The 22,953-nt window shown below is 38.4% G+C and overlaps 2 protein-coding genes across 3 annotated transcripts in view; one reads left to right on the forward strand and one right to left on the reverse strand.

Moving 5' to 3' along the window:
- Positions 1 to 3,682: 3,682 nt before the first annotated feature.
- Positions 3,683 to 18,677, reverse strand: THAP9 (THAP domain containing 9). Its single transcript, XM_059667098.1, is given in 7 exon segments — positions 3,683 to 5,144; positions 5,146 to 5,228; positions 5,231 to 7,059; positions 11,276 to 11,426; positions 13,184 to 13,484; positions 15,526 to 15,721; positions 18,474 to 18,677. Coding segments are annotated over 7 exon segments (2,721 nt in total). The 5' UTR covers positions 18,554 to 18,677; the 3' UTR covers positions 3,683 to 5,063.
- Positions 18,678 to 18,787: 110 nt separating this feature from the next.
- SEC31A (SEC31 homolog A, COPII coat complex component) overlaps positions 18,788 to 22,953 on the forward strand; it is a 90,008-nt gene continuing 85,842 nt past the window's right edge. Inside the window, exons 1-3 of one of the 2 annotated variants that reach the window (XM_059666845.1) lie at positions 18,788 to 19,279; positions 19,559 to 19,636; positions 22,104 to 22,199. The gene's annotated coding sequence lies outside the window, so the exon portion shown is untranslated. The remainder of the gene's footprint in view (positions 19,280 to 19,558; positions 19,637 to 22,103; positions 22,200 to 22,953) is intronic. The other variant, XM_059666855.1, reaches the window with a different exon arrangement.

Below are 22,953 nucleotides of genomic sequence, written 5' to 3' on the forward strand. Positions count from 1 at the left end.
ACGAAAAGCAACTTGCAGGTCTGGTCTTTGAACTATGTAAGAACTCAGAACCTTAATGTTACTGGTAATAAAACAAGCAGAGCAGCAACTTATGGGAAGACTACTGCTTTAGCCTCCCCATCCTTTGATATGGACAACTGATTTTTGCTCAATTCTAATGTAAAATGTGAATAAAAATTCCTTTAGAGGTCTTCTATTTTACAGTTTTATAGCTGAGAATGAGTACTTACGGAAATACAGGTTTAAACCAGGACCTCCAGCCCTGTGATCAGATTGCATCCCTTAAGCATTTCATGTAGGAATTTTGTTGCACCAACCCAGAGAGAAGCCAATCACGAGAAAACATTGAGTATTATAGTTATTTTCTATTATTATGTAGCTTTATGTAAATTTTTTTTCTTGTTAGGGTGCCTTTCCTTTTAATTTTTTTAAAATTGATTTCAGAGGGAGAGAGGGATAGAAATATCAATAATGAGAATCACTGATTGGCTGTCTACAGCATGCCCTCACTGGGCATCAAGCCTGCAACCAAGGCACATGCCCTGACTGGGAATGAACCTGACCTCGTGGTTCATGGGTCAATGCTCAACTAGCGAGCAACACTGGCCAGACCAAGTATTTATTGTCAATTATAAAGTGTAAAAAACTTTAAAACTTGTTTTAAGTAGTTTTATGAAAGCATTGCATTTAAGGAATCTTAGTTTTTATCAAAAACAATAAAAATGCATCTATTCAGGGTAATGTTTATTATAAGGGCAAAGACTTTAATAACTAATTTATTATGTTGGCAAATATAATTTGGAAATATATAAAAATACATCATGACCAGATTGGGTTTATCCCAAGAATAAAAAGGATGCCCTCCCCCCCAAAAAATCAATGTTATGTATCATTAAAAAAAAAAATCAATGTTAGGTAGTGTTAAAAAAAATACCAATGTTCTAGATCAACATGCAAAAGAAAAGCTATGTGATTATCTCAAAAGTTGCAGAAAACAACCTTTGGAGTATACTAAAAAACTACTGAATTGTATGCTTTAAAAGGATGACTATTATGGTATGTAAATTACATCTCAATATTTTTTTTCAAAAAAATTACGTCAAAATTCAGTATCCATTTATGGTTATAAAAACAACTTTCAGCAAATGGAGAATATCAGGGATTCTAAACCTGATAAAGAATTTTTACAAAAAAGCCTACAGGTAACATCATATAAATGGTGAAAACGATGTTTTCCCTCTAAGATTGGGAACAAGGCACTCCTATTCAACATTGTCTTGGAGGTCACTATACAATAAGGGGGAAGGCCATAGATCTATTTGTGGATGATGTGAATAACTATATAGGAAAGTCAAATAATCTTTTTTTAAAAAGCACCAGGACTAACAAGGTCAGTATGCTAAAGTGTATTTGTATACAGTATTAATCAACAGTTAGAAACAGATTTTAAAATGACCATTTATAGCAGCACCACAAAACATGAAATGTACAAGGTCTGTATGTGAAATGTAGGAAACACTGATTTCTAATAATCAAATACCTTAAAAAGAGAGACCATGTTTATGGATTGGAACATTCATTATTAAATTTCTCCCTAAATTAATCTATGGATTCAACATAACTTGTCAAAATCCTAGAAGGAATTTTTGTAAAATTCAACAAGCTGACTATAAAATTTACATGGACAGGTACAACTACAATAGCCAAATATTTTTGAAAAAAAAAAGGATGAAATTGGAGGACTTCAATCTGACTTAAACACATTAAAGCTAATCAAGACTGGTATTGGTAAAAGTTAAAGAGAACAGAATAGAGTCTGAAATAGACATCTATATATTGTCAAATTTTGACAAGTGTTCAAAAGTAATTGACTAGAGAAAGAACAGTCTTTTTAACAAATGTTACTGGGATATCCATATGTGAACATCCAAACAATTTATACGGCACACCAAAATTGGATTATAATCTAAATGTGAACCCTAAAACTACAAAATATCTAGAAAACAGGAAGAAAAAAATGTGACCTTGGGTTAAAGATTTCTTAGATATGAAAGTAGAAAAAAAATCAATAAATTGGACTAAACAAAATTAATGTCTGCTCTTCAAAGCACACTAAGAAATAAGAAAAGCCATAGACTAGGAAAAATATTTGCAAAACACATCTGATAGTACACTTATGTCCAGAATATGTAATTAATGCCCAAAGAGAAAATAACCTTCTCAAATGTGGGCAAAAGATTTGAACATTTCACCTAAAATGTGGATGGGCCCAATCGGCATGGCTCAGTGGTTGAGCATCAACCTATGAACCAGGTGGTCATGGTTTGATTCCGTCATGGCACATGCCTGGGTTGCAAGGTCAATCCCCAGTATGGGGCATGCAGGAGGCAGCCAATGGATTCTCCCTCATCATTGATGTTTCTCTCTCTCCCTCTCCAATCAAAAATATATTTTAAAAATAAAATTATGTGGATGGCAAATAAGCCTACAAAAAGATGCTCATCATTATTAGCTATTAGGAAATTTAAAGCTCCAATGAAATACCACTGCACGCCCATTTCAATGGCTAATTCAAAACAAAACCAAATACTGGGGCAGAGCAGAGCAACAGGAAATTTCATACATGACTGGTTGAAATGTAAAGTGGTAGTCACTTGGCAAAAAAACAGTTCTGGCAGTTTGTTATAAAGTAAAATATACATTTACCATGTGACCTACTGTATGAATAGAGGATGTTTTTATTTATCGTTCATTAGTGGGACTTCGTCTTTTTCACTTTTTAGTGATTATAATGTTACTCTGAAATTTGTGTACAAGTTTTTACATGGACGTGTTTTTATTTCTCTTGGGTATATGAATGTCACTAGAACTGCTGGGTCATTTGGTAACTCTCTTTAACCTCTTGAAAAACTACGAGGCTGGTTTCCAGGATCTCCATTCTCATCACCAATGTATAAGGGTTCCAACTTCTCCACATTCTTGCTAACACATTTTTCTTATTACAGCCATCCTAGTGGGTATAAAGTGATATCTCATTGTGGTTTTGATTTGCATTTCCCAGATGGCTAATGTCCAACATATATTCTGGTGTTTATCGGCCCTTTGTATATCTCTTTTGAAAAATGTCTACTTAGAGTCTTTACCCATTTTTAAAAATTTATTATTAAGTTATAAAAGTTCTTTGTATATTCTAGATACAAATCTACCAAATGATTTGTAAAAATTTTCTCCCATTCTGTGGGTTGTCTTACTTTATTGTTGTCCTCTGAAGCACAAGTTTTTAATTTTGATGAAGTCCAATTTATTTTTTGTTGATGGTGCTTTTGGTGTCATATTTAAGAAACGAACACAATATAAGTTCCCGACTCTCTTCTAAGAGTTTTATAGCTTTACCTCTTACATTTAGGTTTTTGACCTATTTAGTGTTAATGTTAATTTTCTCCAAAGAAAACAAGGACAAAGGTGCTGAGTAGAATTTATAAACTAACTCTAATCAAACATGAATATTTTAAAAATTCCATATCACACTTTCCCTATAGCAAAAGCAATTAACTGTGCTAAAGGCAGTGATGGAAATAGTATCTTCAATGTTTGTCCAATTTATCCAGCACTTAAAATAATGCAAACCACTAATTTCTAAAATAAGAATATATTAGTACATTCATCAAAGTAACTAAGACACTACAGATATGAACTAGTTTTTAATAAAAGATCAGATAGAAAGCTTAGATTTATAAAGTTGGTGACTTACAAACAGGTTTCCTTTAAATAAGATTTATCCTGGTGAATCTAAACTAATTCTATGGCAAACAAAAACCACGATGTTCAGACTTCTCAGCAATAGTTCTTTAAATAAATTGCAGTGCAACTCTGATTACATTTCAAAACTTAAACCTTTGTTTGAGGTAGAATATAGGAAAATATCAAAATATACTACTTAGGGTACATCTCAATTATAAAACTCAACTTTTATCCAGTAATCAATCTTTTGCAATTTTTTAGTTTTCTTATTAACTGTACTTTTTGAACATTCGCTCAATAACAGGTTATTTTTACATACACAGGTATATGTACTTGCTTCTTCTTTTATCCATTAAAATACTCCCATTTATGAAAGTACATATACCTACATGTTTTTCTAGTTATCTTTTCAACTCTGGGTGTGAGAAAATTGGCATTATATTTCCATCTTTGACAGTATTTAAGTCACTCCTAAATTTCTGTAAAACTTGACAATTTTTTTCATACCTATTATCTCAATTGACCATCTTTTTCCCAAATTATTACTCACATGCTATAAAATTCCATTATTCATTCAACACTGAAATGTTTTATTATTTTAGCCTCCCCATAAATACAAGTAGGTTTCATAAAGGCTTCTCATTTGCTGAGGAGCATTGGGCTCTTTCAATAGGAGTCAAGTAATTATCCGCTCTATTATTCAAAGTACTATTTCAAAGTCAAGAGACAATGAATTGTGAAAATTACATCACCTGTGTACGTCCCTAAAACTTTAATTCCCAGCTTCACTGCAGCACAGGAACCATTTCATGGCTCAGGTGCTTACTGTCCACCTGATAAAGCTTAAGTATTTTTATTTTAGGATACCCTGGCAAAGGGACTTTGTTGTATCTGATATTTTAATTTAGCCTAATCTAAAACCATACATTAATTTTCATATGTAAATAAAATTATATTCAAGGTATTCTGTCAACCAAAGCTCTTTTACGGAATGTAGTCTATCTGTAAAAGGAGTCAATGTGTTGGTGACTCCTAGTTGTTATTTTCTCATTTTTAAAGTAGATTGAATAAGTTAAAATGATGTCCAGTCACATTATTCAGTCTTACGGTACTAAATTCAAAGCCAGTACTTCTTGTGTAGTCTGCTCTTACTGCTTTGTAAGGATGGTAACTTTGAAATGCCACAAACCATACCAAAGTTCAAGCAGATTTTATAAAATATGCAAATTGTGAATTCTAATACAAACCTGTCCACTGTGCAGAATGGTCAATTTAGAAAATATGATAGGTTGAACTTGAAAATAAATGTTGACCAACCATTCTTAATATAAATTTAAATATATTTTGGGTCTCTCCTTTGGATATCCATGGTTACTTAGCAGATGCCTGAATTTATTGGTATTTAGTAAAACTTAAACATTTGCAATCCTCTAAAGATGACCAGTGTTTCCTTGACATTTTCAATTCAAGTCTTTCTGACTGGTGTTAAAATGAGCTGTATCTTTAGCTCTCAACTTTAAGAAGCAGATTATTACATCCTTTAGTAACTTTACAAAGTGATTGGTGGCACACACTTCTCCATCAAAGAGATGCTCATCTAAATCTACAAATAGATAACTATGTCCAGAAAGCTCACATAATATTTCCTGTTGAAGATATAATTCCCTCTGTTTAGGAAGTTGTTCATAAACTGACATTCTTGAATGGGTTCTTACAACCTGCTCACAAATGTTTATGACTCGACATAAACTTTCTGAAGGGATATGCAAACCATTCTTCTTTTTAACACACAACAGTGACCCAATTTTAGAGGTTTTGAGATCCGATGCATACAGTGCACTGATGCAGTCCTCACAAGTTAAAAGAGTTGATAATGTATCTGCAATATAACCAGCACAAAAGGTGAGATTTCGCCTACAATCTGATAGATCTAGTAATGCCTCACTTACTGAACAATTAGACCAGTCTTGGCAAATATCCTTGTTGTGAAAAAGAGTCTTTATAATGTTGACACCATATTGACGTTGAACTGTCCAAAGGTTTAAATCTGTCCTTCGAGCAATTGAGATGTCGAGGATGCTCAAGTCACTTAGAAAAACTTCATCTTGTAATCTGTATCTGGTCTCCCAATTATGGTAAGCTTTCTCGAATGCCATGCAGGTAGGGTTAGAACTGGTTGCTAGTATTTTTCTAAGCATCTTTAGAAATAATTCCAGATGGTCTTGACTGAATTTGTAAGTAAGAAGATATGGAAAAGGCCTTACCTTTGGGAAAACATAATTTTGATAGAGCCATTTTAAGCTCTCAGCATTAAGCAAAAATCCCAGGAATCCTAGTTTTCGCTTACCTTTAATTATTTGATTATTGCTAGTATCGGATAATGTAACAAAAATCGTCTTGGCTTCAGTTAATACCTGATTAATTTTATTAAAAGTTGCAAGCATTAGAGGTCCTTTAAATCCCTTTCCATAATAGTTCCTACTATTAAAAATGTCAAAGAGATTATTAATTAAGCGTACAAAGTGAATGGTACCAATACAGTTTTGAAAAGGTGGCAGGCCTAATGACAGCAAACATTCTAACGCACTGGCCACACTCTCAGTGAAGAGTTGGGCAGCTGAATTCACTTTTAGTACATGGTTTTTCAAATTTCCAAGTTTTCTTGGGATTCTTTCCATGTTTGATAATTCCTGCTCCTCTAGTGCTACTAACTCCACAAGGTGCTGCCAATGTGCTGTGCCATTACTGAACTGAATGCTCTGAAAACTCTGAAGTGAATTTCTTATTAATCTAAGCAAGTGGCAAGAATCAAAGAAGTATGCAATCTGTTGACTAGAAGATGAAGGATGCTGGAATGTGTACTTCATGTTGTCTCCATCAATGTGTATCCCCAACGCTTTTGCCATCTGAACACTCTGAGCTGTAACATCAGACGTAACAGCCACAACTGTGATCCCTATGTCACTCAGTTTGCCAATAGTAAGACGAAGCAGCTGAGCTTGCAAATATCCAGACGCTCTGTTTACAAAAAAATAACCAAGAGGTGTTCTCCAATGACCACAAATACCCACTGCCATCAACAAAATAGTTTCTGAGGCAAGTGGCATTTCATCAGCATCAAGTTTTCCAAGACCAAAGTCCATAAACCCTTGCAAATGTTGACTGCTGGGATCCCACTGAACCTGTTGCTTGAGAGGTACACCTTTTATTATCAATGAACAATACTGATATAGCTGGTCTCCATTCTCTACTCTTTGTTGAAGAAAAGAAAAAACGTTGCTGTTGAAACCTGGACTGGGTTTGCGTTTGGATAACCATCTGTAAAATATAAAAATTGAAAAATGTAAGATACAAATGAAGAAATTAAAAAAATTTTAAAAAGCCCTAGCCAGTTTGGCTCAGTGGATAGAGTGTCGGCCTGCAGACTGAAGGGTCCCGGGTTCGATTCCGACAGGGGCACATGCCTGGGTTGTGGGCTCAGTCCCCAGTGGGGGGCGTGCAGGAGGCAGCCGATCAGTGATTCTCTCTCAGCATTGATATTTCTATCTCTATCCCTCTCCCTTCCTCTCTAAAATCAATAAAAATATATTTTAAAAAAAATTAAAAAGAGAGAAAATGCCGCCCGGCAGGTGTGGTTAAGCATTGTTGACCCATGCACCAAGAGGATGGTTTGATTCCTGGTCAGGGCACATGCCCAGGTTGTGTGCTCAATCCTCATTGGGGGTGTGCAGAAGACAGCTGATGGATACTCATCAATGTTTCTCTATCTCTCCCCTTCTCCCTTGCTCTCTAAAATAAATAAATAAAAACATACCATTTTAAAGAGAGAGAAAATGCCTTAAATGGTACTGAAGTAGCCTTAAAAAAAAAATCTCTAAAGCAGTGGTTCTCAACCTGTGGGTCACGACCCCTTTGGAGGTCGAATGACCCTTTCACAGGGGTCACCTAAGACCATCCTGCATATCAGATATTTACATTACGATTCATAACAGTAGCAACATTACAGTTATGAAGTAGCAACGAAAATAATTTTATGGTTGGGTCACAAAGTGAGGAACTGTATTTAAAGGGCCAGAAGGTTGAGAACCACTGCTCTAAAGAAATAAAGCCAAGTGTAAGTAGCCAAATTCTCAAGTAAATAGAATTATCATAAAATAGTAAGATAATAGAGAAACTTAGAAACACAGAGTAGTATTTTAAGATGCAAACATACCACAAAATAATTTTTAATTTCTCATTTACTTCTTTTAAAAGTATAGAAATCAACTACTCAGTTTGTTCTAATTGATGTGTTTAGAATTTAGATCATAAACCAGTCTGACCTATACATTCAATGAAATGAGAAAATTGTTGAAGGGGAAGGAAACATTGGGGACGTTTAGTACATCTACCTCATTTTATAGTTAGGAATCTGGGACAGAGGGAAAGGTTAAGCCTCTGGACCTATATTGTGCTGCTAGTTATGTACAAGTGAAACCCAGTTCTGTTGATGCCTTGTTCAGAGTTTTTCTCAATGCTCCTTATAGCCTCAAAAGTATACCCTTGGGGCAACTAAGGAGTCTCCAAGGTAAGTGTCCAATAGTTGGAGAATGCCTGAATTACTAGGATACAACTCCCTCATACTACGCAGCTATTAAAGATCACAACTACGTAAAAAACCAGTAATCTGAGTCCAGAAAAAAGCCTATTAGAAAATTCCCTGAATGTTAACAATAATTGCTTATACATAATGTAGAGGAACAATTAATGACTTTTCCTTCCTTTCTCTAGTTTCTAAATGTTTTAGTAGTAGTATTTTAATAGTGTATATGGAGAAAAGTTCTCATTCATTTTTTAAAGAGGGGGTATAATGCACAATATGGGGATTATAATAAATAATACTGTGTTATGTATTTGAAAGTTGCTAAGAGAGTACATTTTAAAAGTTCTCATTACTACCTGGCCAGTTTGGCTACGTGGTTGGAGCATTGGCCCATGGACCAGAGGGTTACAGGTTCCCATTCCTGGTCAAGTGTGTGTATCTGGGTTATGGGTTCCATCCCCAGCCCCGATTGGGGCACATGCAGGAGGTAAACAATCAATGTGTCTCTCTCACATCTATGTTTCTCTCTCTCTTTCTCTTTCCCTCCCTCCCTCCACTCTCTCTAAAAATCAATGGAGAAACTATCCTCAGGTGAGGATTAACCAAAAAAGAAAAAGTTCTCACCACAAAAAAAAATATGTTATGTGTGTGATGGATGTTAACTAGACTTATTGTGGTGATCATTTTACAGTATATACAAATATTGAATAAGTGTACACCTGAAAGTAATATAATTTTATGTCAATTACATCTCAATTAAAAAAAAAAAAAAAAAAGATGTTTTCCCCAAAATGGAAAAAAAAAAAGTCATGATAATTGAGGGCCTTTTTCCCACCAGGCCTCAATTTCTCCCTTCTTTAAAATGAGGGGGTTGAACTACATGGTATCTAAGAGTTTCTTCAGCTCAGAGCCCCTGTGACTGTGTTTTCAAATTGAAGCAAAAAGAAAGCATGAGGCACCTTCCAGAAGAGGTAGATGGCTCCTGCCATTCCTGGCAGGTCTTTGCCCCAACTCCAGTGAATTAAATGGAGTGCTGTTTTTTAGACAGCAACTTGAGATACACTGTATTTCTTTCTTATAGCTATTCAAAATCCTAATTACCATCTAGGCATTCTTTCAATTGCACAAATATTCATCAAGGGACCATTGTGTTCCAAGCACCGCTCAGGGCTAGGGTGTTTGGGTGTAACAAAGAACCAGATGTAGGCATCCTACTTGGGCAACTCATAGCATAGTGTGGAATACAGTGTTATCGCACTTAAGATTCAGTTCCATATACTGTGTGCAAGAGAGGTGCCTAATCCAGAATTGGGAGAGTGGCAGGCCAGGCTTCTGAAAGGATGTAATACCTAGTCTGGGTCTGAAAGGTGAGGATCAATCATCAGTACTAACAGATAGGAAGACTGGGCATTTCAGGCAGACAGAAGAGTAAGTCCCTGAAGCAAGAAGCAAGAAATGCCTTACAACTGGAGCATGGAATGAAAGAGGGCAGAAGGGAAGTTAAGTGAGAAGCTGCAGGGCCAGGAGGAGCCACATCGCAGGAAGCTCAGTAAGCCACAGGAAGGAGGTGGCCTTTAGTCTATGGGAAATGGGAGGCTTATGCAGCAGCAAAGTAACTGGTATGGGTTGAATTGTGCCCCTCAAAAAAGTTCTATTGTAATTCTAATCCCCTGTACCTCAGAATGTGAACTAATTTGGAGATAGGGTCTTTATAGCAGTAATCAAGCTAAAATGAGGTCACTCCAACATGACTGTGTCCTCAGAAAAAGAGGGAATTTAGACAAAGAAACACAAATAATGGAAGATGAGGTGAAGAAACACAGGAGAAGACTACCATCTACAAGTCAAGGAGAGAGGCATGGACCAGGGGTGGGCAAACTTTTTGGCTCGAGGGCCACAATGGGTTCTTAAACTGGACCGGAGGGCCGGAACAAAAGCATGGATGGAGTGTTTGTGTGAACTAATATAAATTCAAAGTAAACATCATTACATAAAAGGGTACGGTCTTTTTTTTTTTTTTAGTTTTATTTATTTCAAACGGCCAGATCCGGCCCGCGGGCGTAGTTTGCCCAGGGCTGGAATAGACCCTTAGTAGGAACTAACCCTGCAGACATCTTGATTTTGGACTTCTAGCCTCCAAAACCCTGAGACAATAAATTTGTTGTTTAAGCCAAGTAAATAAACAAGTAAAGAGGAATCAGTAAAACCGGTGACAAAAACAGTAAAAATTGAATACTAAATTTAGAAGATATTACAATACAGTCACTGTGTTATTTGCTTTACACTAAGAAAATTATAAATATATCTTTGTATTTCGATCACAAATCCCAAAAAATTATTTATCATAATCTGGGTTCTGGACAACCTTCATTGGCATCAACTACAGTGCTTAAGAAAAATTCAGATTTTTTAAAAATATATTTTTTATTGATTTCAGAGAGGAAGGAAGAGGGAGAGAGAGATAGAAACATCAATGATGAGAGAGAATCATGGATTGGCTGCCTCCTGCACGCCCCTTACTGGGGATCGAGCCCACAACCTGGGCATGTGCCCTTGACCGGAATTGAACCTGTGACCCTCCAATCCGCAGGCTGATGCTTTCTCCAGTAAGCCAACCCGGCTAGGGCAAAATCCAGATTTTGGTTCTTTGCTTCAAATCAATGATATAATTCTAGAACCACTCTAGATTTTTTAGCATAGTCACATATTATGACTACTGAAGTGTAATAGAAATTCCAACATTTCAAGATTCAAATTCTATTACTCAGAATATCTCATTTAGAAGATGCAAAAGATGGCAGACTATGTCTTCATTTTGTTAGTGAAAATATTGATTGTGGTAATATGCAAACACCACCTAGGAAATTTTTAAAAAGAGAAAATGGACTAATAAAAGAGAGTGTGAATACTAATAGCCTTAATCTCTATAATGCAATAAAGTAATTCACTTACGTTCTCAGGATGGAAGAATGAGGCAGTTTAAGAATCTTTTTTACATAATCATAGACTTTGCTACTGCACAAATAGAGTGTACATGCAAATTGCTTCATTTCTGTGGAGTACTCAGATGTTTCACTCCAGTTGTACAATTCCCATTTAAAATCTGTTAAAATAAGTTTATTTATTCTTTTTTGATGAAAATGTATAGAGTAACATTTTCAGGTATAGAGCATAAAATTTTCATTTAAAATGCACTGGGCACCAAAATTCAAATACAATCACATTTTAACTGAGTTTGTTCAGAGATTAATATCCTATCTTTGAGCCTGTTGACCAACTTATCCTGTTCATCTTGAATCATTTCACTAGAAAGAGGGAAGAAAAAAGTTTCCACCTGAGTCACTATACTTAACTTCACTGACAGCCTAAGTGGAGATTTTTAGAGACACAGGGAAGAAAATAAAACAACTGGATAAAATTAAGCCTCTTGATTATGAGGAGATTTTTTGTTTTATTTTGTTCCCTGGTTACATTTATATGAGGGTAAAAATTAGTCATGAGAAACATTTCTGGGGATAGGGTACTATTTGGATTGAACAGACAATCTTTCCTACCACTGAGAAAAAACAAAACAAGCACCCCTGTTCCTGGTGGGACATCTCTTAACTACCTCTATTCCTCACTTGGAAAAACACAAACTATTCTCCTCTAGAGATACCTACTCTTCTAGAAGCAGGACATATTTCTTATTCACCAGAATGTAAATTCAAATTATCTGCTTCTTTCATCAAAGAGTAAGTTGGCAATTCTTATTTTGCCCCTCTTTAAACATCCTGGTTCACAAAGACTCGGTAGTTTTTAAAATGGACACATATTTATTCTATGGAATATTTTAGAAAATATTTGGAGATTCATACAATTTTTAAACTCAAAGGGATTCTGCAAATTATATCTAGTTCAACTCCACTGCAAAAGGACTTTAGTGATAAATTATGTAGCAGTTAAAACTGTAGCCCTGACCGGTTTGGCTCAGTGGATAGAGTGTCGGCCTGCGGACTCAAGGGTCCCGGGTTCGATTCCGGCCAAGGGCATGTACCTTGGTTGCGGGAACATCCCCAGTCGGGGGTGTGCAAGAGGCAGCTGATTGATGTTTCTCTCTTATCGATGTTTCTAACTCACTACCCCTCTCCTTCCTCTCTGTAAAAAATCAATAAACTATATTTTTTAAAAAATAAAAAAACTGTAAAGAATTTGAGCCTGGCTGGTGTGGCTAAGTGGTTGACCATCAACCTATGAACCAGGAGGCCGCAGTTACATTCCTGGTCAGAGCACATGCCCAGGTTTCTGGGCTCATTCCCCAGGGTGGGGATGGGGGGTAGGGGATGGGGTGCAGGAAGCAGCTGATTGAGGATTCACTCTCATCATTGATGTTTTTATCTCTCTCTCCCTCTCCCTTCCTCTCGGAAATCAGTAAGAGTATCTTTTTAAAAATTGAAGAATTTGAGGTAGGGGAACAAAGGGGGGAAATGGAGGGCATCTGTAATACTCTCAACAACAAAAACAAGTTTTAAAAAAGAATTTGAGATAACATGGGTAAATATTATTATAAAAAGTGAAAAGTATACTATCTGGTATAAACCATCTGATCTCAACTCTGGGAAACAGGATTAACTGTTATTTTTATCATTTATATACTTCTTTGCTTTTCTTATAATAAACATATAACTTTTAAAATTGGAAAACCATAAGAGGATTTTGGCGATTACTTTTCATTCTTCTTGCTTATGCTATGGAGATTTTTCACTTCTCAGCCAAAAAGCATGTTTTCATAAGCAATAGCAAAGTAAATACAGGTACTTAAGATATTTCAGAAAAGTTAAGAGCTCTTTTGCAAATATTACAGGTCATTGGGGAGCATACCTGAAAACTGTGCTCGTAGCAGACATTCTGTTTCTTCAGAAAGCAGTCTCTCTTCTACCAGTGTGTCAATTAATCGTAAACCCTCTCTCTTCTTGGTCATCCTGTAGTTTTTGACAGGAACAAGTCTTTTTTTGGCCAATGGTAGCATCTGTTGCACTTCAGCCAGTTTCTCTGCTACTGTCAAAGGTCTCTTCAAACTGTAATTATGGTCCTCAGTAGCAACCTCTTCAGAATCATCAGGAAGTGGCTCTTTTAGGATTTTCTGTCTTGCTTTACCGTTATTATGTACACCTTGAAGAACCTATGACAGAAATAGAAAATTACGATTATTTTAGAAATTATCACACAGAAGATTATAAAAATACCACTGAACACAAAGCACTCACCTGGTTGCTGTGGAGTCAGTTATGAAAGAGAGGTCACAATCTCTGACATTTTAAAAATGTACAGTCTGTAGGACAATGTAAACAGGGTTGTTTTTTTTTTGCATCTATATAGAAATAGTAATATGATGCTGAAAGTTTCTGAAATGATTAAAGTAACTAGAGAAAGATGGTAATTTGTGCATAGATATGAGTTTTGAGTAGTTCTCTGAAGGAGCAATAACATGGCTTAATGGAGGGGACAGGGAAGTTACTTGTGCAAAAAGGAAGGCATAGTGGACAGAGCCTGAGCGTTAGAATTAAGACTAACCAGTGTTTGAATTCCGGCTCCCTCACTTGTTAGCTGTCACCTAATCTCTACAATCCCTCATCTCCTCATTTGTTTTGAGGATACAAGAATGTATGTAAATCTCCTAGTACAATGCCTAACTATTGTAGGTCTTAATAAATAGTAACTATTTTTGATTTTGCACAAAAGCATGAAAGCAAGTCAATTTACTGTGGGTAAGTTTAAGTATATGTGGTTCAAAATGATAGTTCAAAGCAATTAGAAATACACAGATCGGTTAAATAGGAAGCTTTGGAACTTATGAGTTTCGATTTAACAGCATCTATTGTTCTTTTGAATAATAGGGGAATAAGAAAAAACACCACCAAAAGAAGTAGACTCCATTGAATAAGAGGAAGGTAACAGTAGTAGCAACAGACTAAAACAGTTAGATGACTATGCAGTCTGTATAGTGACTGAGCCATGTACAAGAGTGTGGAGCTAAGGGGTCCAAGGATAAAATAAAAACAATCAGCCTGGCCAGTGTGGCTCAGTGGTTGAGCATCAACTTTTGAACCAATACTGGTGACTGAGTCATAGAAAGTCTTCTATTTCTGTACTAGAAGCCCGGTGTACGAATTCGTGCACCCATGGAGTCCCTCGGCCTGGCCTGCGGGATGGGGCCAAAATCAGCTCTCCGACATCCCCCAAGGGGTCTCGGATTGCGAGAGGGCACCGGCCAGGCTGAGGGACCCCACTGGTGCATGATCGGGGCTGGGGAGGGACGCGGGAGGTTGGCCAGCTGGGGAGGGACCGAGGGAGGGCTCCAGGGCGTGTTCCGCCTGTTTCGCTCAGTCCCAATCAGCCAGACCCCAGGAGCAAGCTAACCTACTGGTCGAAGCATCTGACCCTGGTGGTCAGTGCACGTCATAACGAGCAGTTGAGCGGCCTTAACATATCATTAGCATATTATGCTTTGATTGGTTGAACAGACAACTGGACAACCAGACACTTAGCACATTAGGCTTTTATTATATAGGATATCCCTCTATGTCAACACTAATAATTAGGAACATCTTTTGTCAAAATCAGTAACATTCCTGGGAGGAGCCAAAAAAGGGGGGCAATTTCTAAGTATTATGAAAACTGCCACATATGGGTCCAGCTGGCATGGCTCAATGGTTGAGCATCGACCTATGAACCAGGAGGTCATAGTTCAATTCCAAGTTGGGGCACATGCCTAGGTTGCCGGCTCAATCCCCAGTGTGGGGCTGATTCTCTCTCATCATTCATGTTTCTAACTCTCTCTCCCTCTCCCTTCTTTTCTGAAATAAAAAAATACATTTTTTTAAAAACTGTTACATACGTAAAAGCCTGAATTCTATGTCCAGGCTTGTTTATGCCTGCGTTGATTTTTGTGATCAATTTAGTAACCTCTATGTATATCTACACACACGACCTGCATTTATATACCTTACTTTTTATAAAGCTCCAAAAGCAGTATTACTAGCATATTAGATTTAAATATAAACAACACTAATTTTCTAAGCATTTAAAATTTATTATTGGATTTTACGATGTAGGGTGTTGTGTGTTTTTTTAATCTTTGCAGATTTTAGCTATAATGTAAGCTATCTTGATTTTTAAAGGCTCAGTAAAATTTAGTTTTGTTTATGCATAGATTTAAGTACCTTGTATAGAGAAACAGAAGGCACAGCTCCTTTTTTCAGCATTCTTCTTAAGCCATATGACTCAAAGTCACTTTCCAGAAAATGTTTGGAACATAGCATAGCACTTGGTCCTGGGATCCAAATCTTTTTGCTTATGGGGTCCACACGATTAACAGCCCTGATCCATTTTGAGCGCAGTATGGTATCAGTTGGAAATCTATAGCAATCATATTAAAGTTCTATTAACATGAAAATGTTATAGTAATGATACATACAGCAGACATAAACCCATCTATTTTAACTGCTTTATATAACCATTAAGTCCAGTTCAAGTTAATTTACTTAATCTGATTTCATTTTTCAAAATTATTTGGTATTTCTTTTTTCTTTTTTTTTTATTGCTTAAAGTATTACAAAGGGTATTACATATGTGTCCTTCCCCCTCCCCCCTGCCCCCCCCCCACCCTTGAAAATCCCTTGGCCTTCCCTACCCCCATTATTTGGTATTTCTGAATCCAGAAGTACAATAGTGATCCTGTCTTCCAATTTGTATGGGGGCAATCCCTATATTAAATATCCTACCACATTTTGTCTTTACTGCCTACACTGAACAGAATCAGCTCAAATTTAATGTGTTTTCCTTTTCTGGCAATTTTCCCCCTTATGGCGATTTTAATCCAGGTCCACAAATTCTCTGTACTCTTCCAAGAGGTGAAGCCTAATTCCCCTCCCCTTGAGTGTGGGCTGGAGTTAGTGATTTGCTTCTAAGGAATACAAAAAGAGCAGACGTGATGGTGGGCAATGAAACTGGATCATAAAGGGCACCAAGGCTTCCTCCTCACTCTACTGGTTTTTCTCCAAGTGGAAGTTATCTGCCATGTGATAAACAGCCTTATGAGCTCCACTTGGTAAGAAACTGGCCTCCAGCCGAAGGACCTGTGAGCGAGCCTTGCTGAAAAAAAGCCCCTTCAGCCTCAGTCAAGCCTTATCCAATCTTTCCTTTTTATGATGTATTTTCATTGATTTCAGAGAGGAAGGGAGAGGGAAAGATAGAAACATCAGTGATGAGAATCACAATCGGCTGTCTCCTGCACGCCCCTCATGAATTCTAGCCTGAAACCCCTGCATGTGCCCTGACCAGAAATAGAACCTCCACTTCCGGGTTCATGTGTCCATGACTCAACCCCTGGGCACACTGCCCCGCAAGCCTTCAATCTTAGGAGACACCTTGTAACACCCAGCTAATCCACTCCTGAATTTTTAAAAAATCTTTGCTGTTGAGAGTATTACAGACGTCCCTTTTCTTTTAACCCAACGCCCTCCTCCACCCCATTTCTGCCCCACCCCAGGCATTCACCTAGTGCAGTGATGGCGAACCTATGACACGCGTGTCAGAGGTGACACGCGAACTCACTTTTTTGGTTGATTTTTCTTTGTTAAATGGCATTTAAATATATAAAATAAATATCAAAAATATGTCTTTGTTTTACTATGGTTGCAAAGCTCAAAAAATTTCTATATGTGACACGGCACCAGAGTTAAGTTAGGGTTTTTCAAAATGCTGACACGCCGCGCTCAAAAGGTTCGCCATCACTGACCTAGTGTCCACAGGTAATGCATATAAGATTTTTGCTTAATCTCTTCCTGCCCCACTCTGAGATTCCTCAGTCTGTTCCATGCCCCTAATTTTATCTTAATCAGTTTATTTTGTTCATTAGATTCCTTGTTCATTTACATTTAGATACAACTGTTGATAGATATGTACTTACTGCCATTTTATTGTTCATTTTTTATCTTTTTTCCCCCCTTCTTCCTCATCTTAAAGAATAGGCTACACTTAGCCTGGCAGGTGTGGCTCAGTGGTTGTGCGACCCATAAATATGAGGTTCCCATTGGATTCCTGGTCAGGGACCCATGCCCGGGTTGCAGGCTAGATCCCCCGGGGGGGTGCGTGCAGAAAGAAGCTGATCAATGACTCTCTCTCATCCTTGATATTTCTCCCTCTCCCTTCCTTTCTGAAATCAATACAAATATGTATTTTTTTAAAAAAGTGCTTTCTCAATGGCTCAACTCTACATCTCACATTACCTTAATAGGTTACTTCTTTTTTTAAAATCCTCATTGGAGGATATGTTTATTAATTTTTAAATAGAGAGGAGGAGGGAGGGCAGTAGAACGGGGCAGAGAAGGAAACAGAAACATCCATGTGAGAGAGGAACATCAACCCAACCATCTATCTGTTGATTGCCTCCCCCTTGCGCCCCAATCGGGGATCCAGTCGCAACGCAGGTAAGCGCTCTGACCGGATGGAACCCACCACCTTTCCGGTGCTCCAGACCACGCTCCAAAGAACGGAGCCGCCCCGCCAGGGTTAGGTTCCCTCCTTTTAAAGTACACTTGTCTCCGGGGACGTTTTGCCCACGTTTCTACTTCCCACTGATTTTAATCCTGGACCATAGATGTGGGCTCCATCTAGACCGGTCTGAAGATCTGCCCTCCCTAGATCCGGCCAGAACACGTCCGGCCTGGTCGCGCCCGGCGACGGCTCCTGAGCAACTTGTACTGACGGGCGCGACCGGGGAAAACCGACCTGCACTCACGCCCACGAGCAGCCCATACAGAGTGGAAGCGCACGCCTCAACGGCTCTTCCAAATCCCCTCGCTTGCCGCCTCCTCACGTTAAGTAAGTCAGAAAGGAAACACAATTCCTCTCAAGGAACCGTCGCGAAAAGCCAGAGGCAGGCCCTAGGCCTTGAGAACGCATCAGCAATTTGGAGGTAATCACTGAGCGGGGGAAACACGAACGATTTTAATTAACTCTCACAGTTCCCGGGTTTCCTTCCCCAGCCCGCATCACGCAGGTCAAGCACGTCACGTGGACGGCGCCACACTCAGCCCCTCCCACGCTGGCCTCCTGCCCGCCTGGCGGGGCCAGGAGTTAAGACAGCTCCGTGGCTGCGCTCACGCACTGATGGAAAGAGTAGCCCTGCTTGCGGCTCTCCAGGGTGTCCTTGGTGCTGCAACCCACAGCGGAGCAACTTCGGGTCATCTTCTTGCAACGTGGGGTCCTACTTCCGGTGCCCCCCGAACAGCACGAACCACGAGGAACTTAGCTCCGCCCGCTGGGCGCCTGCGACCTTTATTTGTCGGGAAGGCGGGCTTTAAGGCGCAGGACTCTTAGCCTTCCTTCCTGTGGGCGCTACGCTAGACGCCGTGACCAATCACAGGCTACGTGATGTCTCAGCAGCCAATCGGAAAGGTCAAGGGCACGAAGACGAGCACTTGATCGCCCCGCCCTCTCTGTTCGGGGTGCTTGGGCGTTTTGCTGTAATGGGCCTGTTTTTCGGTTGTTTTCACCCGCTGTGCTTCAATCCAGGGCCATCGCGCTGAGTGTGAGGCTCACCCTGGAGATGAGAAGCGGAGAGGCAAGGCCAACGTTACGGAGAATCCAGGGGCGATGGGTCTCCGGCTGAAAAGAAATGGAGGATATGATGGGAAGAGCGAGAGGAATAAACGCGTGTGCCCTAGCAATACTGAAGACAAATTGGGCCCAAAATAAGTTAGAGAGGCATGCCATTTTTTATTTTTATTTTTTTTTTGCGTTCTATTTGGTTACTTCCCTAAGGCGGAGATAATGTAGGAGCTGTTGGTAGGTTTGGGCGTAGGTATGTGACCCCGGAGGATCTTGAATGATTTGTGAGAATGCGTCGACTTTTAATTCAACGAACACTTTCCTGCAACACCCTTTGAAACAATGCGGAGTTAAGGAAATTAGGTAAGTTTTTCCCAATAGTACTAGGAGGGGCAGGAGGAAGGGCAGTGAAATGATTTTGTTTAAGGTGTGGGACCATCATACCCCTGAGCTTTGAGGAGTGAGAAGATCTTAGGACGACGTCTCTGTTTACGGTATGAGATTTCAATCTTCATAGAAGAAACAGAATGGGACTAATTTAGGGTATGGTTTGAGTCTTTGAAGAGATCCTGAGCATATTAAGTAGTTTCTTTTTCTCCCGCTTAATAGAAATGTTTGTAACTTTTTCATTTCCTTCTCTAGCTCGAAAGAATGATTGCTTCCCCCCCAACCCCCTCCGTTTACTTTGTCCAGATTCCCGACAAAAAGACTCAGCTCAAGGTATTATTTATTCCCATCTACTTCCAGTTATGTTTATATCCTATTTGAGTGAAATTAACAGCTGTTGCTTACATAGCTTTCTTAAAAGTCACATTTGGGGAACATTGATCCTTGGGGAATGAGCTTGCTTGGCTATGAGACGTGCAAAGGGTAGGACCTGGGGTTAAATCATATTCGGTTGTTTCGAGTGTTAGAAACTTTTCACCAGTTAAAACTGAATGAGGCTAAACAGAAGTAAATAACAGTCTTCAGTTATTTTTAGAGAAAAAGTTGGTTGCCTTATTATTTTATGTAACAGTTATATTGAGTTAGGTAATTCATGTACCATACAATTAACCCACATAAAATGTACAACTGCAGTGGGTGTTAGTATATTTGTGAGTTGTGCAACCATCACCACATTTGGGAACATTTTCATCACTACTCCCTCCCCAAATTCATTCTCCTTGGCAGCCTTTACATCTTCTCTCCTGCAGCCCCTGATAACTATTACTCTCTTTGTCTGTGTAGATGTGCCTATTCTAGGCACTTCATATAAGTGGAATCAAACTAATAAATGGTCCTTGTAATTGACTTCTGGCTCCTTTCACTTAGAATTTTAAGGTTCATCCATGTTGTATTATATATAGGTAGTTCATTTATTTTTTTATTGCCAAAAGATTTTCTGTTGTATTTGCCACATTTATTTATCCATCCATCAGTTGGTGGACATTTAGGTTGTTTCCATTGGAGGGTGGAGGGTGACTATTATGAATAATGTTGCTGTGAACATTAGCAAACAAGTAAGTTTGTGTGTAGACCTGTTTTTCTCAGAATGAGGGAGAAAGAGAAACATTGGTTGCCTCCTGCATGCCCCCTATGGGGTATTGAGCCCCAAAACTGGGCATGCACCCTGCAACCTTTTGGTGCACGGGGTGACACTCAACCACCTGAGCCACACCAGCCAGGGCGAAATACGCTGACTCTTAGGTTGAGCCTCTTGAGGAAATACCAAACTGTTTTTCCAAAGGGGCTGCACTATTTTGCATTAGCAATGGATGAGGGTTCAAGTTGGTCCACATTCTCATAGGAGTGAAGTGGTATCTCATAGTGGTGGTTGCCCTGTTTTTAAGGACTTAGAGTTTGTAAAGAATCTGCTAGAAGGTGCTTCTTGAGTACAGATACTATTTCCAAGGTGAATTTGTCTTTTCAGTTCCTGGCACACAAATAGATAGATATGTGGTTCTGCTCTAATGTCATACATGTTCCTGAAAAACCCTTATGTTCAGAAAAGTGCATTTAAAAGGAGGTGGGCTTGTGGGAAAAATAGGGCTGATTACTCAAAACCTATGCAGTTTGATAATCTTGAAAATAAGCAATGATTAGCTGGGGTGAAATACTCTTATTCCACCCCATTCACAGTTACAGGTAACTAAATGGAGATTGTCATAGGGTATATTAAAAGAACAAGGCTGGTGGGTGCTAGATTTTACAGATGGAAATGGAGCTCTAGGCGAATGGGCTGCTGTTAAAATGGGGTAAGAAGTCGTATAATCTGCTGAGAACCTAGAGGGAGGGACCCCTAGATACAGGTACTCATTTTTCTTTTTTCCTTTTTTCTTAAGATAGAGTTGAAAGTACCCATGCTGCCACCAGCTGGTTGGCTCCGTGGTTGAGTGTCAACCCATGAATCAGAGGTCACTGTTCACACAGTATTGGTGCTGCCATTTCAGCATCAGAGTTCAGAGAAAAAAAGAGACTTTTTTCTTTTCTGCTTAATTGGATTCCAGATATTAGGTTCTCCTAGGAAAGATGAAACAGTGTGGCTCTCACAACCTGATGCATTCTTACAAATGAGTTACTGAAAACTGCTATATTGCAAAACAGATTTACTTAGGTGTAGACTGCTTAAATGAAAATAACCAGCTCCATAGAAACTACACGGGGTCACTGCCAGGGGTATTATTAGTGTACTGGATAGAGAAGTGTGTACACTCTTCTAAATGGATTTTTTTTTTTAGTTGCATTTATTTATCTCTACATTTGTTTATCACTTTTACATGCTTTTTGTTGCTATTTTTTTACTTTTAAAAAAATATATACAATTTTTTGATTTCAGAGGAAGGGAGAGGAGAGAAAGTTAGAAACATCAATGATGAGAAAGAATCATTGATCGGGGAAATTGAACTGTGACCTCCTGGTTCATAGATTGATGCTCAACCATTGAGCCATGCTGGCCAGGCTTGTTGCTATTTTTTACTGTTTTACTGGTGACATTGAGGTTCTCATTTTGATCGTTTGATTATATCTTTGCTTCCTTCAATAACTTCATATCCAGTGATTAAAACTTTTCGCTGCTGTTCACATAATGAACCGCTGTGATTATTGAATATGTTAATGAGGATATGTAAGCTGTATTAAAGATGTTATTTGAAAAAGGCATTCACTGTTAACACAAAGTAATTTAAAAGAAAACATCTCTTTTCAGGAAGTCCATTCTTGGAGATGTTGGAAAGATTCCTGGGTCTCGGAAGATGACTTGAAATATGCAGGGGAAGTAGTATATCTTTGTGTCTTAAATATAGTAAGTATTCCTGTGAGTTAGAAAGGGAGGATTGTCCAAGTTAAAAATGGATTTTTAAAGACTTTGGTGAAATCTAGTTTTCTGTTTTATGATATAGAATCTCATTAATTGGTCACTTGGGAAAAAACAGCTAATTCTGATTGAGCAGGTGTTGTGCTAAGCGTTTTATACACACAGACATACAGTGATTGTTTTTGAGCAGTATTTCTCACAATAGCCCTTTGAGAGCAAATAGACTTTTTGCTTTCTAGGACTGGTATCTTCCTCATTAAACACCTATCCTTTTATTAGATTTTTAATTAGTTCTACTACAACCTTTATTTTGTTGTGTTGGCATAATAAAGTATATTTCTAGTACCTGATTTATATTCTTCTTGGTCTTTTCATCCTTTTAGTTCTCTGGGGGTTTTTTTGCTTCAGAAAGCCTTGGGGTATTGAAATTATTGCTGACCAAATATAAAGACAGTTCTGAATCTGATTCTTCCCCCAAAATGTCAGACTTTTCCAGCTAACTCATAAGTTGTACATTTGATTTTTTTGGATATGAATTGTGATCCTCTGCATTACTTATGTATTGCTTTGTAACAAATTACCCAAAACTTAGTAGTTTAAAATAGCAAACACTTAAAATGGAGGGAGGGGGGACAAACTCTTTCACTTGGCATGCCTCGGTTTCTTAATGGCTGTCGACTGAAGATTTCAGTTATTCTTCATTATATGAATCTCTCTTTAGGCTGCCTGCGTTGTCCTCACA

This window comes from Myotis daubentonii, chromosome 1 (genome assembly GCF_963259705.1).
Source record: "Myotis daubentonii chromosome 1, mMyoDau2.1, whole genome shotgun sequence".
NCBI lineage: Eukaryota > Metazoa > Chordata > Mammalia > Chiroptera > Vespertilionidae > Myotis > Myotis daubentonii.